At 39.8% G+C, this 18,269-nt stretch overlaps 2 protein-coding genes across 5 annotated transcripts in view; both read right to left on the reverse strand.

Annotated features, from left to right (window-relative positions):
* The window catches only part of ptprnb (protein tyrosine phosphatase receptor type Nb), a 29,661-nt gene extending 25,711 nt beyond the window's left edge, over positions 1-3,950 (reverse strand). For 2 of the 4 annotated variants that reach the window (XR_012593059.1, XM_074627804.1), the window contains exon 1: positions 3,562-3,946. Coding sequence is in view for 3 of the 4 variants with exons in the window: in XM_074627804.1 (XP_074483905.1) it covers positions 3,562-3,640 (79 nt within the window). In the remaining variant the exon portion in view is untranslated. Of the gene's footprint in view, positions 1-3,561 lie in introns of all 4 variants that reach the window. The other 2 variants (XM_074627807.1, XM_074627805.1) reach the window with 2 other exon arrangements.
* Positions 3,951-5,321: 1,371 nt separating this feature from the next.
* dnpep (aspartyl aminopeptidase) lies at positions 5,322-14,762 on the reverse strand. Its single transcript, XM_074627808.1, has 15 exons — positions 14,621-14,762; positions 14,212-14,302; positions 12,368-12,456; positions 11,965-12,078; positions 11,097-11,222; positions 10,723-10,847; positions 10,186-10,270; positions 9,700-9,807; positions 9,038-9,115; positions 8,868-8,948; positions 8,273-8,433; positions 7,802-7,841; positions 7,175-7,276; positions 6,515-6,682; positions 5,322-5,679 (listed from the first exon to the last, which is right to left on the reverse strand). Exons 1-15 carry the CDS (start codon positions 14,624-14,626, stop codon positions 5,629-5,631), a joined length of 1,425 nt encoding a protein of 474 aa, XP_074483909.1. The 5' UTR covers positions 14,627-14,762; the 3' UTR covers positions 5,322-5,628.
* Positions 14,763-18,269: the final 3,507 nt, after the last annotated feature.

An 18,269-nucleotide genomic window follows, 5' to 3' on the forward strand; every position in this document is an offset into this window, starting at 1 on the left:
AAGATTTACGTCTTCAGTTGGAACCAATGAGCTTGGAGCTGAGAGTCACAGACAGGAAGTCAGAGATTTGTTGGTTTTTGTGAGTTTTTCATTATTTTTTCCTATCTTCCAGACCAACTGTAGTACTCCAGTATTGTCTTTTTTCTCTTATCCTGTACTACTTAGTCACAGTCTCTGCTACTGGTCTCGCCTATTACCGTCTTTGTCTTCCCCAATTCTTTGATATTAATGTAAACTCCTTTTTAACAAACAAGTATCCTCATTTTAAACGTGTCATTTTACGCAGAAATGTGTGGAAATAGCTCATAATTTTATGGTTAACTTGTAAGAAACATAATGCAACATTTAGGGCAGATTTCCCTTTCACATTTTAAAAAAAATCTAAAAACGGTTGGCTCGGATTTGTTCTCGACTCAGACTCGACCCCCATTTGGACCCTCATCGATCTTTAACTGTACAGACTTGGATCTGTCAGTAGTCTTGATTACAGACATGTTAATAATCCCTGTATCTCTCTGAATCACGTTTTCCCCTTTTCTAATGACATTTATGATGAAAATTCAACTATTTTCTGCTGGGCACTCTCCTTGGTGCTGAAACACTCGTGGTCTCTGTCCGTGGTGCTGAAACACTCAGAATGTTCTCTCTCCGTGGTGTGAAACACTCAGATTGGTCCCGGTCAGTGGTACTGAAACACTCAGATTGGTCTCTGTCCGTGGTACTGAAACACTCAGAATGGTCTCTGTCCGTGGTGTGAAACACTCAGATTGGTCCCGGTCAGTGGTACTGAAACACTCAGATTAGTCCCTGTCAGAATGGTCTCTGTCCGTGGTGTGAAACACTCAGACTGGTCTCTGTCCGTGGTGCTGAAACACTCATGGTATCTGTCCGTGGTACTGAAACACTCAGAATGGTCTCTGTCCGTGGTGTGAAACACTCAGACTGGTCTCTGTCCGTGGTGCTGAAACACTCATGGTATCTGTCCGTGGTACTGAAACACTCAGACTGGTCTCTGTCCGTGGTACTGAAACACTCAGACTGGTCTCTGTCCGTGGTACTGAAACACTCATGGTCTCTGTCCGTGGTACTGAAACACTCAGACTGGTCTCTGTCCGTGGTGCTGAAACACTCAGATTGGTCCCTGTCAGAATGGTCTCTGTCCGTGGTACTGAAACACTCAGACTGGTATCAGTCCGTGGTACTGAAACACTCAGACTGGTATCAGTCCGTGGTACTGAAACACTCAGAATGGTCTCTGTCCGTGGTGCTGAAACAGTGTACCGTGTTTAGAGCATCAAGGCGACAGGAAGCCATTGTTGTAAGTGTGAGCAGACGGAGCTGAGAGGTCAGCTATGAGTCATAACTGAGATGTGCTATTATGTGGCTGTAATATTCCTACAGGGATTCAGAGTCTCAAAACGTTTTCTGTTATAATTTGGAAACAAAAATCTCTTTCTGTATTATTTTCTTTTAGTCTGATTAATGATGGGCTTACTGCCTTCCTTATGAATCATTTTATTAGCTAGTTAAAAGCTGCATTAATTGATGTTTTTGGAGTGTTTAACATCGTCTATTTCACACAATAAACCTGTGGATCAGTACTAGATCTTTTATCTTGTAAAACAAACTAACTGTCAGTTATGAAACTGTGCCCCTCAAAGACTGAACCTGAGGATATTAAGATTTTATAGTGACCTAATGAGTCGATTACTGACTTTCAAAGCTTTAGGCAACAGTAAGTCTTTATTAAAACGGGGAGACAGATGAGTAGCTCTTCTTTCACTGGTTTCATTTGATGGTTTTCTATATTTTCTATGCTACCGTATGTTGTCTGATATCTGTGGAGAGCAGAGACACTGCAACAGATTTATTCAGCCTCTCCTCAACTCCTGCGTGAAGGAAACAGTACAGCAGGACTTTGGAGTTAAGTTTAACCTGACATCATCTCATAATCTGTCTATTATGGTTTAAATATTAACTGTAACCCCTATAGAAATTGATTTAAGTTATAGAACTGCTATAATATTTTATTTGGATGTGTAATGTATCTGGGGAGGTAAATAATAAAGTTATAGTGACCTTAACCTTTTAATCCCTATCCCTCAGGGTAAAAAAGCCTAAAATAAGGGACACAGCATGTCTCTGATTTGATTATTGGCTTAAATAATATTTTTATAGGGATTTATTACAGGCGGGTTATTTCTATGATATTAGAGACTCATATTGGCTACTTCTTTTATCTTATTATTGTTGTTGACAAAATATTCTTACAGTCTTACAGTTGACATTTTTTAGTTTTTACTGGCAGTATTAAGCTTCATGGTACATTTACTTCCTCTAATACTTTTGCTGTGATATTTGTATTAGTTAAAAGTACACACAGGGCCACTGCAGGTAATTTTCATTTGGTAGATTATATTTCCTCACAGCTGCAGCACACAGATGACTTTTTATATGACTGGCTCAAACAAACCCATCCCAACCCAACCCAACAATCTCTCTCCTGCTGTTTGCTTGTGTGTTTGTTGTTGTCGTTGCAGACTGAACAACAGAATGATTCATTCGGGCAGCCAGACACACCGGTGTAAACAGGTCGGAGGCGAGCAGAGCAGGAAATGCAACAAATAGAAGATGAAGTCTAGCAGGTTGGATTGCTCTTAATATCTATATCTGCTGCACAAAGAAGCCAATCTTGATCATGAATTACTAGGATGTCACGCCAAAATAAAACTCACTATTATAGGAATATTAGAGCCAAAGGATTTCCTCCTTTATATTAAGGATCAACACTCGAACATATGGAGCTCAGAGCAACATAAAGGTCCCATATTATGCTCCTTTTCAGGTTCATACTTGTATTTTGTGTTTCTACTAGAACATGTTTACATGCTGTAATGTTAAAAAAAACCTTTATTTTCCACATACTGTCGGCCTGAATATACCTGTATTTACCCTCTGTCTGAAACGCTCCGTTTTAGCGCATTTTGACGGAATTGCAACAGAATTGCGTTGCTAGGCAACAACTTGGGTCCATGTGTACTTTCTGTCAGCTGATGTCATTCACATACACTGCAGCCAGGAATAAACTCGGACACATTTAGAATGTTTACGTTTAAAATTGTGTCAAGGGTCTAAATATTGTATATTTGTGACATCACTAATGGGCAGAAATCCTGACAGCTTGTTTCAAATGCAGAGTTTCTGAATACAGGCTGTGTGTATTTCCCTGTGGATTGAATGTTTCGATACTTTCACAGTATTTATATAGGACTTAAGCCTGCTTTATAATAAAAACAAACATGACAATCTCACTTTTTTATAATATGGGACCTTTAAAGCCATCATTTACCACAAATCTTGCAGCACACTTTAGAGAAAAAACAACGAAAACCTCCTAGGAAAACTGTAGAACTGATCACATCCTTATAAAGAAGATCAAAACAGGAACATAAAGTAGTATGAGGTCACTCCAAACTCGCTGCTAAGTACAACAGTTACTATAGGAACAGAGCCTGGATGCAGCGTCTCCATCAGTGATGGATCACATCTGATGCGTCTTACCGTGTCTGGTGGACGCACAGAGCCGGCAGGAGGCGGTGAGTAGGAGGCACAGAGCCGCCCAGAGCCGAGGAGACCTCATGGTACATCCAACATCCACCGGAGCGACGAGGAAGAGGAGGAGGAGGATGCGGAGGAGAGCGGCTGCTGCTGCTGCTGCTGCTGCACTTCTACCAGCTCTCCATCTCTGAGGAGAAGCTGCTGCTGCTGCTGCTGCTACTGCTGCACGGGAGTGATGACAGGAAGTGTGTGAGCATGTGTGTGTGTGTGTGAGAGAGAGAGAGAGAGGAAGAGTGAGATGGGTTGGTTGGAAAACCAGGACCACAGGAGGAGCCACACTGCAAGAAATATTTAAAGACTAGAGCTGAGCAAATAACAAAACTGCTCACTACTTACAGTACACTGTTAAGAATCTCCCAGTAAAATAACAGTAAAGAACTGGCAGCAGGGTTGCCTTTATGTTACTGTAAAATTAACATTATACTGTCACTGAAATTTACAGCTTTGTACTGTTAATGAAAAATACAGTTCTTTAAAAATTAATTTCACAGTATTTTACAGTTAATTTACTGTTTAAAGATACATTATATAGCTGTATTTCACCTTTATTTTACATTATCTTACTGATTTGTTTTAATGCACTATTTAGGTTTTTACATACATTTTAATAAACATTATTTTTTGCCTAGATGAATAAACTTAGCAGGTTACAGACATAGGAATAGTTACACTAAATACAATTAAAGGCACTTGTTAGGAAAAAGGCTATAATAGATTTGTTAACACTTTTCCCAAAAATGTGTGTCTCTAGCTGGCTAAAAGCACAGAATGCAAACCAGAACAACATGTGATGAAGAACAATAAAGATAATTCACTGATTTTACAATCATGTACAATGTACAAGCCTCACATGAGCAGATCAGGTCCCAGAATTCAACAAATACTGCATGAAACTGTTACTGATGATCCTTTAGACAGTTGATCAGCAGTAAAGTGATGTTTTTTAAAAATGCATTATAGTTCAGTTAAAAAACGACCTATGAGCGTAATTTAACAGGTTTTCTTTTGTATTAACAGTAAAGCACTGTTTTTAGCAATAACAGATTAATACTGTTGAAATCCTGCTTTAAATTAACAGCAATTGTTTACAGTGTAGAATAATGACTGTGATGGAAGAAGTACCAACACACCTTAATGTTAAAATAGGCTCCTACATATTACAAGTAAAACTCCTTCATTTAAATTCCTAAAAGTACAAAAGTATCATCAGTAAGAAGTAAAGTCTAGTTTTGGGGCCCAGCAGGAGCTCATTTCTGCCCAGGGGCCCCTGAGCAACAGCCTCTTAAAGCTGATAAAGATGTGTTGATTCACGCAGCATTTTCATGCATATACTGACAGTCTCAACACTAACACAATATTTTTTCAATGTCAATCCAGCTGTTATTTCATCTACTTTCTCAGATACATAAGGTGATAAAATTCTAAGTTAAGTCTACAGGATTGTGTGAAAACAGGCATTTCTTGCAGTGTGGAGGAGTTCCCGTCTCCAGCCTCCTATCGCTGCATCATGACGTGGTTCATGTGGATCCCAAGAAGTCCATCTCATTCTGCCAAATAACCGTCCAAACACTTGGCATAGCAGCACATCTGGCTCCTCACAGTGTTTCATTAATACTGAGAAGGTGAAATTAAATTACAGCAGCTTCTCCTGCACAATGAAACCTTTCGTTTATGATCGGACAGAAAGAGGAGAACACACTAAATCTGAATCAAAATTTTATTCTTTTCTAAACAACTCCAGTTCATAAGAAAGATCAGTAAGTGTATTGTGCTACTGTTATGTGCATTTGCATGTGATTTTCTTTATTTGGAGTAATACTGGGCTTCAGTAGAGATGAGTGCAACATCGTCTACAACTGAGAAATCAGTTCTTAAGAAAGGATTCGTCATTTTCAACGTCAACGTGTGTCTAGATAGACACGGTTTCTGATGTTAATATTCTTTGCATCAGTATGTGTTGAAGTATCACATGTTGAAAATGACATCCATCAGCTCTGGTTCTTCCCGGCTCTAGTCAACAACCAGCGAGCTCCTCACAACGGGGAACAACTCGAAGAAACCCTGCAGGGGGAAGCAGACAGGAAGGGAAATCAAAAGGAAAATATCTGCAAGGGATGAAAGAAAAGATCTAAATCAAAGAACTTGTGACTCATCTGGATAAATGTATTATTTCATTCCTGAATTACTCAAAGCTCACAGAGACCTGATAAAAAATCTCCATCTGCAGAAAACATGTGTGATGCACAAGTGTCAGGAAACACCAGCCGGGAAGAAGGAAATATTTTGATCTTCTCTCAGTGTGAACACACCGTCTCTGTTCCCTCCTCATGACACATTTGCAGAGCTCATTTTTTAAATATATATACATTTTAAATCCTGCATTGTTTACATTGATGGTTACCTGCTAGCAGTCTTCTCCACTGTTGGATCAGTGGGATAACGTGAAACAATAGCAGGATTTGACTCACACATTTGTAATAACGTTGCTCCATTAATGGTCAGAAACTCAGCAAGGTACCTTTAAGAGTGAGTCCACATGCATGCCATGAAGAGCACATTATACACAAAAAATGTCCATCACAAGTTCCCAGAGCCGAAGTTGACGTCTCGTTTTGTCTTAACAACTTAATGATGACATAAAACAGGAAAAAAACAACTAAAAATACTCAGATTCTGAAAGCTGGAACCAGAGAATGTTTTAATCAAAATTGTCAAATATGGTATTACATAACTTTATGGAGCTCTGTCTGTGAGAGGTGTTGATTCAACTCTTTGGTCACTCTGGAGTTATATTGAGCATCAGTGAGCCTGTTTTAGTGTTTGTTTGGAGTAAAAACCAAACAACTGTTTCATAAATGAGGTTTTGTTTTGTACAAAGACAACAGACGGGTGTTACCTTGAAGAGGGTGGTGCTCTGTAGGACGCTGGAGGTGCAGCACATCTCTCTGATGGAGTGCATGGAGAGCTGCGGCGCTCCGATGTCCACCACTGGGACGCCGAGGCGGGCGGCCAGGATGGGGCCAATGGTGGTTCCACAGGGGCTGTCGTTACGGACCATCACATCCTGCAGGAGGAGGGGTCACAGGTCAAACTGCTGGAAAACTATTACAAATGAAAAGAATAAACACATCTCTGTGCCACAGTCAGCCTATCTGCCTCCTAGTGGCGGTTTAGAAACACTGCAATGTCTACTAACACTAAACAGGGATTCATCAGCAGCTAAACCGTATTATTCTGAGGCATGTAAACAGGATTCTAGGATTATATCGAGCTCTCATAAATATTGATAAAAGTAAAATCTTTCTTTCGTGACACTTTTGCAGGCTGGAAATAGAAATATGTTTCTAGCCTTTCCACGTCTTGTGTTATAATGACTGTTAATTAAATGCCTTTGTCTTTATTTCACACATGAATTCTTTTATTTCCTCTCTGTGTCGTCCTGGAGCAGCCGGCATGTTGCCGAGTGACTCGAGACACAAAGAGAAGAGACGCTGCTGAGCCTCTGTCTGCAAACACTTCATCTATAATCAAACACACACATACACGCACGCAGTACCTGCAGAGGCACGCTGACTCGGCTGGCGATCTCTCTGACCACGGAGGCGGTGATGGCCGTAGTGGCGTAACGCTGGTTGTTGTTGAACTTGATCACTGGGCCCTGAAAGGAAAATGTGAACGAAAGTTACATTTGTTATTATTATTATTATTATATTAATCTGTTTTATATCATGTGGCCAACATGTTTTCACAACAGAATCACTACTACTACTACTACTACTATCTTTTCCTCTATTGATTCATGTAGATTTTGTTTATGACAGTCGAAAATACTGATTAATGCTCATCATAAAGCCCCAACTAAGATCTAATAATCCTTAATCTAGAAAATCCAAAGAATTCCATAAAATAATAAACAAACAGGTAGGTCTCTGTATTTGTGAAGCTAAAACCCCAAAAATATATTTTTAGTTAAATATAAAAAATTGGCAGCCACTTTATGTAAGTTAGTGGTTAGTAGAGCACACACGGTGCACAAAAACAAAAATTAAGCTTTATAAACTATTTGGGACGGTTCAATCTAATAAATGTCTTTAAAGCTGCTACCCTAAATGTAAATTTGAAAAAAAAAAGTATTTGTATTTTGTATTTTTTTAATATGAATGAATAAGTTAAATATCTTCACCTTGTGGAAAGCAGGACGATGGTTCTCTTCATGTTTCTCCCTGAGAAGAAAATCACAAATTTGATCAAAATGAAAGAATAAATTATTGTATATACAGTCTGAGTTAAAATGAGATAATGTACAAATGAAAACTAATATCTGATAACATTATCTGAATGGGACTTCTAATTTCTAACTTCTCATGTTTTCAGTTGCCTGCATCCTGTTTACTGGACAAAATTGAACAGATTTTATTTTCTTTACTAGAGTCATTTTTTTTCTATTTCAATGCACACAGTTTCCAAACTTTAATTTCTTGATTGAAGTGATTCAGCAATAAAACTCAGCCAGAATTCAATTCATTAAAATAACTAAATAGATAAATAGAGAAACGTCCTTAAATGTTAAATGCAAACATATAATGCTACAACAACTGAGACTCTTCTGTGTGTTAACAGCACGCATGTTGTGTGTGTTTGTGTTGACACTGACTGGTAGTTGGGGTGCACGGCGTGCGCCATGTCGGCGCTGATCATGAAGGAGAGCGGCGCAGCCTGCTGGAAGGCGGTGAGGTTGGAGGCGGAGGCGGAGAGGCGGCTGAGGATGAGCTCCGTCAGGTTGGACTGAGCACCCTGAGCGCTCTCTGATCCCACCTGCACAACACACACACAACATGCTGTCATGACAACACAAGAAGTCAGAAAATAGTGAAAAGTGTGCATCATTATTTCATCTACAAATGTCTTGTTTGGTTCCACAAACGAAAAAGATATTCAGTTTACAATTATATAAAAGAGAGAAAAGCAGCAAATCCTCACATTTGACATTTAATTTGATAATTTATCTGAATTATTAACTAGTGTGGATTCACAGATTGTGTCATTTCAAGTTTCAACAGCTGCTCATAAGTTAAATATTACTTTTGTCAACTTGGAGAGCCACAACATGAGCTGCAGCAGTGTTGATTATCACATCATTACAAGCTGATGGGAAATAAGCAGTTTATGTGCGAAAACCCCAAACAACAGCTGTTCAGGAGACACTGGACACAGCACACCAAGCATCAACTGTTCCTCATCACACTCACTTCCTCGTTGTCGTACAGAGTGATCATGCGGACGTTGGGATCTGTGGCCAGAGAGTCTCCTGAGCAGGACTCCACCAGCCCCTGAGAAACAACAGAGTCAGACAGGCAGAAAGAAGTGAGTCCCATTCTCTGGATGGTGAAGACCAAAACAAGAAACTAATGAGTCTGACCTGCAGGGCGCAGTAGCAGCTGTGGAGGTTGTCCAGACGAGGAGAGTAAATGAACTCTTCGTACACACCCCCCAATGCCTGCAGAGAGAAGAGAAGAAGAACATGAGCTGTGGAGATGTTTTCTTCCACCATTAGTTTATTCTAACATCTTAACAGATGAAATATGATTCAAAAACCAAAGAACACAGAGGACGGATGAAGCGAGTTAAGCTTCGGTTATAGTTTCCATGAAGACAGTCACACGGACATAAGCTGAGGTGGAATCGTGATGAGGAAATGTTTGGATCGTTTATACTCTGTCGTGTTTCTCCTCGCGCAAAACCGACATTCTCAAAGCTCCTCAAAGTTCAACATTTTCTCGCCCATCCGCGTCCGCATAATTAGAACGCACGGACGGGCCGTGTCTGATGGCGTGATGCGACCCTCGCGGATGAGGCAAGCATAAATCAGGCTTTAGGCAGTAGGCCTGGGACCACACCAACACGTGCTGCTGAAAGTCTTCATTTTTCTTTCTGATGATTAATAAAGTCTCATCTTTATCTTAAATAAACATTTTGCATTATTCATAAATATATGAGAATATGCTGGTTGTCTGAGACTACTGCTGCTCTCGGGGGTTAAACTGGATTATTCCAGGTGACAGGAAGTCAATGGAGACTCACCGCGGGCTGAGTGTCGGCCAGACAGAGCTCAAAGTCCAGCAGGGCTTCAGGCTCGACGGCCAGCTCTGTACACAGCAGCTTCACCAGCGCTGGGTGGTGCTTCTCCGCCTGAGGATGGAAGAAACAACACGTCATCACTTTCTCCATTTCCTCACTGGATTTGACATCCTTTGTCACTACTTATCCTACAAAACTAAATCAGCTTTTCATATATTTGATCATTTTCTAGCTTTTGCATATACAAGTGAGAAGTTACAAACACGTTGGGGAGCAAATTTGGCAGAAAAACACATCATTTGGTGTTTCTCCGTCTCTAAAGCAAAATAGCTGGTACATTATTCTGGCGTTTGTGAGGCCATGTGGCGTGTGGGAAGAAGAAGCAGCAAACATTAGGAATAAGAGAAGAGACTGTAACACTAACAGAGACTACATGACATGACAAGTGCTGTTACTCAAATGTCAGAACACCAGATGTGTCTGTTTTACCGTGTTGGCAGCACAGGTAGCGTCTCCGGAGGAAGCACAGCCCGTCTCCAGCTCCTCCTGGACGGCGGTTGCGATAATGGGCACGCTGAGACAAAAACACACCCACACACATAACTGAGTTGGCACAAACTGCAATCTCAGCAATTTGATGGTTGCAAATTAAAAGAGGCTGCAGACAAAGAAGTTGAAAACTAAATATTGACTACACTGAAAGAGCTAAAACCCAAGCTGTAAGTTAAAGTTGTATTGATAGTGAGCAAAATAAACACATTTTGGCTCTCAATTTCTATTAAACTTCAAACATTAATTGAATAATAAGATGGCCTAATACTGCGATATTGTTTTTTGTCATTCTCCCTGCTTCTTTCCATCATTTTTATTTATTTAACATTTAGTAAAAAGTCTCCTTTTGCCCACAATCACAATGGAAAAACTCAGATTTGAAAATAAAACATTTCATCTCCCATGTGCATCTGAACTCCACATGTATAATAGTGTTTAAATAAATGCCCTAAGCTGCTGTGTCTTGTTACTGACAGGTGGTTCTCCTTGTTGGGGCCGAAGGAGTCGTTGACGTCCCTCTGCAGGTGGATGGCCAGGTGAGGGATCCTGAGCAGAGGCCTGGACACGTGAAACAGCCGGTGGACCAGCCGGCCGTCACTCTGTAGGAGGACAACACACACACACACACACACACACACACACACACATAAGTAGTCAGCAGATGAAAAAGCTGAAGCATTGCTGCCATAGAAGAACAATTACTGAAAACTTAAAATGGTATTTTACATCCTATATTCATCTCATTTTAACCTGCGCTTCTATTTAAAAGAAAACTGTCTCACAACATACTCCAGTGCCAGTACCTAAAACAGTCCTGACAATAATATTAATAATAATAACCGTGGTACCTTGACCATAACGCGGCCGGCGAGGGTCAGGTCTCGGTCGAACCAGGTGTTCCAAATCCCTCCACCGTAGCACTCCACTCCGACCTGCAGACAGCCCTGCTTCGTCCTCTTAGACCTCGACTTCACCTGAAACACAAAGAGATCATCTCAGCTACTCATCGAATAAATACACAACTGATTTACTGATACTTCTATTATGTTTTTCATTGCCCTCTCCCGGTTTCCTCCCGGGGTCACAATTCTCCTGTATTTCTCTATTTGAGGTAATATTTGAGTCCTTATTTATGGCATATTTTCACACCTTTTTTCCTTTTCGTTATCTAAACCCGTTTCTGGCACTGTACAGCGTGTATAATCTTCACTGTTTCCACCTGGACAACAATAGAGCTACACCTAATGTTGTGTCCTGGTGGAAGAGAGCTGCTCGCCACCGCTCGCTACTCAACGGTTTGAGCTGTGCTCGCCGCCGGGTTGACTATACACCACGCAGCGCCCAAAGTTGGGCTTTGCTCGATGCAGGGAAAAGCCTTTGTGGCGTGGTGCAAGCCATTAGAAAATGCAAGCAGGAGCAGCAAATGAATGAATGAAAGAAAACTGATGAATATTGGTTCACGCCAGAGGGGCGAATTATTCGATTTCTCTAAAAGTAAAATGAAAGTAAGTATTATTACTATTTACATTCTTTAAAACTCACCAGAATGAAGGAAACTAAGTCTCTGAAACTCTAATGTTTCTGGGGGAGGATCGCCACTTTGATTTAGAAATCCTCCCTATTTTTGAGGTCTCAAAGTTGGCGAGCATGCTGCTCTCTAGGAATGTAAGAAAGGTAAAGATTGTGATTGACAGGTGGAAGTGGGCGGGCTCTCACCCTGAGGCAGGGGCTGTCTGTGTGGGCGCCGATCATGGAGAAGCCATTTCCTGGCAGGAAGCGTCCGCCCACGGCGAAGGCGATGAGGCAGGAGTAGTTCCTGGTCACAAAGTACTGAAGAGAGCAGAGGATAGCTTTTAAATATCAAGGATTATTAAACAAACAGCATGTGCAAATATTACTAGTTATGTCCATCTGTTCCTTGAACAGCAGAAAAGGAGGCAATATATTTTTATTTTGAAATCCCTCACCACTTCCTGACTTAAAGCCCTGCATATTGTTTAATTTTTACATATACACACACATCACATTTATCACCAAGCTGGCTAGAAAAAAATTAAATTCAAGAAACCCAGCGGCTAATGTGAGACTTTACACCCCTGAGATCTCAGAGCAGACCGACCTTGCTGGACGGCTTGATGTCCCACTGCTCCGTCTCCTTCAGCTCGATGAAGCCCGCCTGCAGCAGACGCCGCTTGCATTCTTCAACCACTTCAGGGACGAGAAGAAGAAAAGACACTCTGCTGTCAGCGACGTTTCTGTTCACTGCTGCACTGACGTTTATTGGGTTTTGTAAAAGTCGAGTGATTTTTCATTGAAGCTGGAAGTAACTCCACCAGTCTGGCTGAGTGGCAATAAAATGAATTTCATCTTGTTACCATTTCTCATGACTTTCAGCTTTTCAACACCAACTGAGATATTGTGGAAAACTGCTGAGAGGCAGGCTTTCCCTGTTGCAACATGAGCCAGTGCCTAATGTTTTATGTATTTTAGTTTGTATTTTTCAGCTCACTTTTATCGATGAGGTTCCCCCAAAGATAAAAAAGAAAATTTAGAAAATTTAAACTAAACTGACATATCAGGGTTTTTTCTTACATCCCTGAATTGATGTTTCTGCAAACTAAGCAGTGGTGGAACAAGTACCCAGATCTTTTAATTAAGTAAAAATACAAATACCACAGACTAAAAAAATACAAGTAAAAGTCCTGAATTCAGAATGTTACTAAAGTAAAAGTACAGATGTATTATCAGCAAAATGCACTGAAAGTATCAAAAGTAAAAAACTAACATATACAAAGTTTATTGCTTTCCTGCTCATTTAAGACACAACTCAGAGGGCAACAGAGGTCACAGAGCAAAGGTAGGAGATATTATGAAATATCTGTTCCATCTGCAGAAACGTTATCTTATCTCGAGCTCAAAGTCGTCTTGTTGAAGTTGGCACCTTCTTAATGCTGACACACGCACATCTCTTTGTTCTCACACTGGAAGACTTCATACTGGACTCCAAATATCCGTCTCTCTTATCAAACACAACCAACTGTTAATATCAAACAAGTTAAAACATGTGATACCAAACTGGAAGGATGGTGATTCGACGCTTCGCTTGGATCTGATGCAATAACACACTCATCAGAAAAAAATGATTTCTGTTTTCATTTTAGAGCAAAGTTAAATGAAATAGATTTAGTTGAAAGTGAAGGATTAAGTTAAAGAATCAACAAGGATCTTTATTTTTACATTTCTGTTACCGCCTCTGTCACAGTTGGCATCAAAAGTAAAAAAGTCACTTGAATTAACCTACAAATGCTGATGAGGAAACAGCATAGGACATATATTAATTAAAATACATAACATTAATTTCTCCTACATCATAGTTTTTAAGCTCATGCAAAAAGTGCTTATTCACAATGTTTTGCATGTACAAGTACACTTCTTTAATGGTCCGTGTATATGGTCAGCTTTCAGTGGTGGACTGAATTAAGTACATTTACTCAACTACAAATTCAAGGTACTTGTACTTTCTGGAGTATTTCTATTTTATGCAGTTTTATACTTCTATATCTCAGAGGCACGATTTTTTTCGCGTAATATTACGACTTTATTCTCGTAATATTACGACTTTATTCTGTAAATCTCAGATGTGTTTTCCCTCAGTGTGGCCCTAATACTGCTTCGTACATTGTCTCTTTGGCCCTCACTGCATTAGACTTATATTCTATATACTTAGACTATAAACTGTGTTACCTTCATCACAATGCTCACATGTTTTGCAGCTCCAGACTGATTTTTTTATTATTTTTTTTAGCCTAAAATGTGTCTTTTGATATTAAAGGTCGCTGACCCCTGACCTCTGACCCCGGGGTCTAGGAGAACCACACCTTGCAGCACATAATAACATAGAACATTGGTCCTGTTGTAAAAACTGTTAAATTAAAGGATAAACCCAGTTTGTTCAGACTTTACCGTGATATGGAGACACTCCTCTGTTGACAAACTGCAGGAACTCTTTGGCTGCAGACTGCACGGCCTCTTTGGAGCTCTTCATGATCAAAGACTGCAGAAAGAAAAGAGCAGAAATAAGGAGTCAATTGCAGAAGTTAACTAGCAGCTACCTAGTTCTAATTTCAGCCTTTCTCTCTCTCTACTTTTCGATAGACCTGACATGCATACAGCAGGACAAGCCAGCAATATCAAATTAGTTAAACAGCAAATAGTTTGCCCTTTAACTTCATAATAACTGATATTATCGCGCAAAAGCCAAAGCTTGTCCGATAAAGGACGCACAGGTATTGAGCTAACCTTCCTCTGCTGGCTAAAAGTGAAAGCAGCTCTCAGTGAGGGAGCAACTCCTCCTCATGTTTATGGCACTTACCTGCATTAAATGCACTTTGAAGCTGTGAACTCGGGTGAAACAGCAGAGTAATGAGAGTAAGCAGTCTCCTGTCTTGACTTGCACTAACACCCACAGATCAGCTGACTGCAGCACAGGAAGAAGCAGCTGTGTTTTCTACACACAGCGACACACAGCTGCCAGGAGGTGTCATTACAACCAGTACATTTTTTTACCACAGATTTTTCATAAAATTATTGTCTGCACATTGTCATAGACATGTGCAGGGACATATATAAAAAAGACTACAATATATACAGAAAAGGACAAATAACAAAGTACAAAAACAAAAGAAAACAAAAGAAAAACAACAACACAAGGGGATAAAAGCAGGTTGAAGAATATGTGTGTGTGTGTTTGTGTGTGTGTGAGTGTGTGTGATAATAACCTGATATTTTCAGTCGGAATTTCATTCATTCATTCATTCATTCATTCTCACTGTGCAATATCATTTTCCACTTGTGCAAATTTGTTAATAGTCTGTTTATTGTCAATACTGTATATACTGCTCCTATTTTTATACTTCCTTCTGTTTAAATGGTTCATATTTTGTTACACTTTGTTTAGCTCTTTTTTTACTGTGTTAGCTGATGCATCTTGTTTTTTGCACTATCCCCTTTGCAAATTTGTCTGTCCCACTGTCATAGCCATGGTTATGATATGTTATTTCCTGGATCAATAAAGTCTATAAGGTAGGGCTGCACGATTATGGCCAAAATGCTATTTTATGAATCAATTTTGAGATTATTTATCACCATTATACACAGATTTTACGGACAGAATATTTCTACTGCAATTTCACGTTTTAAATAAACAGAGCGCTGCTTTCAGTTCCATCATTCCAAACTCTAAATGTTATATCCTTTTACTTTGTTGATGTCATTTATAGTGGTTATTTGCATCAATTCAAATGATTAGGAAATAAATGACTGTATTTTTATTTAAATATTTCCTTTGATTAAAAACATCTTGGTGTTAATAGTTTTAATTATATATTATAAGCTGCTTAGAGCTATAGTGTTAGGAAGTTAAACAGATCATATTTCTCTCTCTATTATCTATTTTATATTGCTGTGAAAACATCTCCTTCAAACAACTGGATTTATTCAAAAATCTCGCCAAACACTACATTTTACAAGATTACATATATATATATATATATATATATATATATATACAAATGTATATCAGAGGTCAAGGGACAATGTACAAATATATATAAATATATATATATGTATATATACAAATGTAATATAAAGAAGATTCTTTCATTGATACCTGGGATGAGAAATGTTTAAGGCCAAATTAGGCTTTTTATTTTGAATCCATCTCGCTCTCTCTTCCTCTCTGATTTTACTTTATTCATGTTTGTATCCAGACCTCTCTCTCTCTCTGTCTCTGTCTTTCTATCTCATGTTCGTTTACTCTTTATTTCTCCCGATGCAGGCAGCCATTCATCACTGTATGACCACAGGAACCAGCCTTATATAGTCCTGAACAACCAGGGAGGGGGAGGAAGAAAACGATGAAGACGTGTTTATATCAGCTGTCAGCTCACAGCATCGCTCCTGCTCTTGAGGAAGCCCAGGGGGATGAACACGCACGCACGCACGCACCCACGCACACGCACACGCACACGCACACGCACACGCACACACACATTAGCATTCAGGCTCTATTAATAGATATGAGAGCAACAGGCTGCAGTGGGAGTATTGAACATACTGGGATCTTACACCAGTACTGTACAGTACAGTAATTGGGAATATACTGATATCACGTGAAACTAGAAGACCTAATGAATCCATCGGTACCAACTATGTCATACTAGCTTGTCGGGGAGATCGCTAAATAAAGCTAAATTTTGGAGAGGAAAAACTGTCATGTCCATTTTCAAAAGGGTTCCTTGACCTCTGAACTCCAGATCAGTGAATGTAAATGGGTTCTATGGGTACCCACGAGTCTCCCCTTTACAGACATGCCCACTTTATGATCATCACATGCAGTTTTTTTTGTATGTAGTACAAATGTGTTATTTTCTCCTTCTAAAAATGGTGTGTTTGAATATTTCTGCATACTGGGGTCCATAAACAGTCTTGAATTATATAAATTGGGTTTCACTGTAAAGCTGCTCACTGTATAAAATGACCTGTGGTGACCTCTAGGATAATCACAGCCTCATGAAACTTTACAGCCACAAACTAGAGACCTAGAGCATTCAGAGGATGAATGGATTAAACTAGAGACCTAGAGCATTCAGAGGATGGATGGATCAGACTACAGACCTAGAGCATTCAGAGGATGGATGGATCAAACTAGAGACCTAGAGCATTCAGAGGATGGATGGGTCAAACTAGAGACCTAGAGCATTCAGAGGATGGATGGATCAAACTAGAGACCTAGAGCATTCAGAGGATGGATGGGTCAAACTAGAGACCTAGAGCATTCAGAGGATGGATGGATCAGACTACAGACCTAGAGCATTCAGAGGATGGATGGATCAAACTAGAGACCTAGAGCATTCAGAGGATGGATGGATCAAACTAGAGACCTAGAGCATTCAGAGGATGGATGGATCAGACTACAGACCTAGAGCATTCAGAGGATGGATGGATCAAACTAGAGACCTAGAGCATTCAGAGGATGGATGGATCAAACTAGAGACCTAGAGCATTCAGAGGATGGATGGGTCAAACTAGAGACCTAGAGCATTCAGAGGATGGATGGATCAGACTAGAGACCTAGAGCATTCAGAGGATGGATGGATCAAACTAGAGACCTAGAGCATTCAGAGGATGGATGGATCAAACTAAAGACCTAGAGCATTCAGAGGATGGATGGATTTCCTAGCTAGATTGACAATAAGGGGGTTTATGAGCAGTTTAAACAACACAAGTACTCGCCACCCAATCACTGAGAAATGCAATTCTTGCATTATTCTCCAAATGTCAAAAGTTTTTGATCCCAAATCACAGCATGGCTTTTTCTATGGTGTTCCTCAAGGTCTTGGTGTCTTAATGTGGGATTTTGGAAGGATTATTGATCATTTTTATCAACTCTCCAGTGGTAAAGAAACGGTTAAATTTAGCACCAAATCTGTGTAACAAATGGAATCAACCCAAAATTTGCTGCAACAACTTATGAGACATAACAGAGCATGGGGATGGCCATCATATTTCATTATTTCTGTATATGTTTTAATAAGATAATTCTTTATACTGTATAAAGAGCACTGCTGGAGCTGAGATGAAATGTGCACACTTATCTGTGTAAAGATCCAATAAATGCATACTGCACAGATTGTGTCTCCTGCTATTTTAATAAGAAAGTTTGTAATAAACCCACAGACTTTGCAGCTGATTTGATTCTCTCAGAACAACTTTTAAATAAAATGTGTTTAAAAATGATTCCCAAAAATGCAACAGCAGCTATAATGAAGTGTTAACGTGTTTTTTTCAATACAACATGACTCAGAGCACATGTGAGTCCAGAGGGAACCTCCCTTTAAATCCACTTCACTGTCACACACTCACTAATGATATCATCAGTAATGGCACATATTGTTTGGGAATGTGGGCTTTCTCCTGCTCTGGGAGCTCCTGCAGGGACACACTGCCCGTCTCTCAGGATG

Source organism: Sebastes fasciatus, chromosome 24 (assembly GCF_043250625.1).
Source record: "Sebastes fasciatus isolate fSebFas1 chromosome 24, fSebFas1.pri, whole genome shotgun sequence".
In the NCBI taxonomy this organism is placed as follows: domain Eukaryota; kingdom Metazoa; phylum Chordata; class Actinopteri; order Perciformes; family Sebastidae; genus Sebastes; species Sebastes fasciatus.

Excerpts from the sequence above, each read along its gene's own strand:
- dnpep (XM_074627808.1), bottom strand. Across the intron at positions 12,079-12,367 it reads ACATCAAGCCGTCCAGCAAG|TACTTTGTGACCAGGAACTA; the intron begins GTCGGTCTGCTC and ends TGCTCTCTTCAG. Across the intron at positions 8,434-8,867 it reads CTCTGTACGACAACGAGGAA|GTGGGATCAGAGAGCGCTCA; the intron begins GTGAGTGTGATG and ends TGTGTTGTGCAG.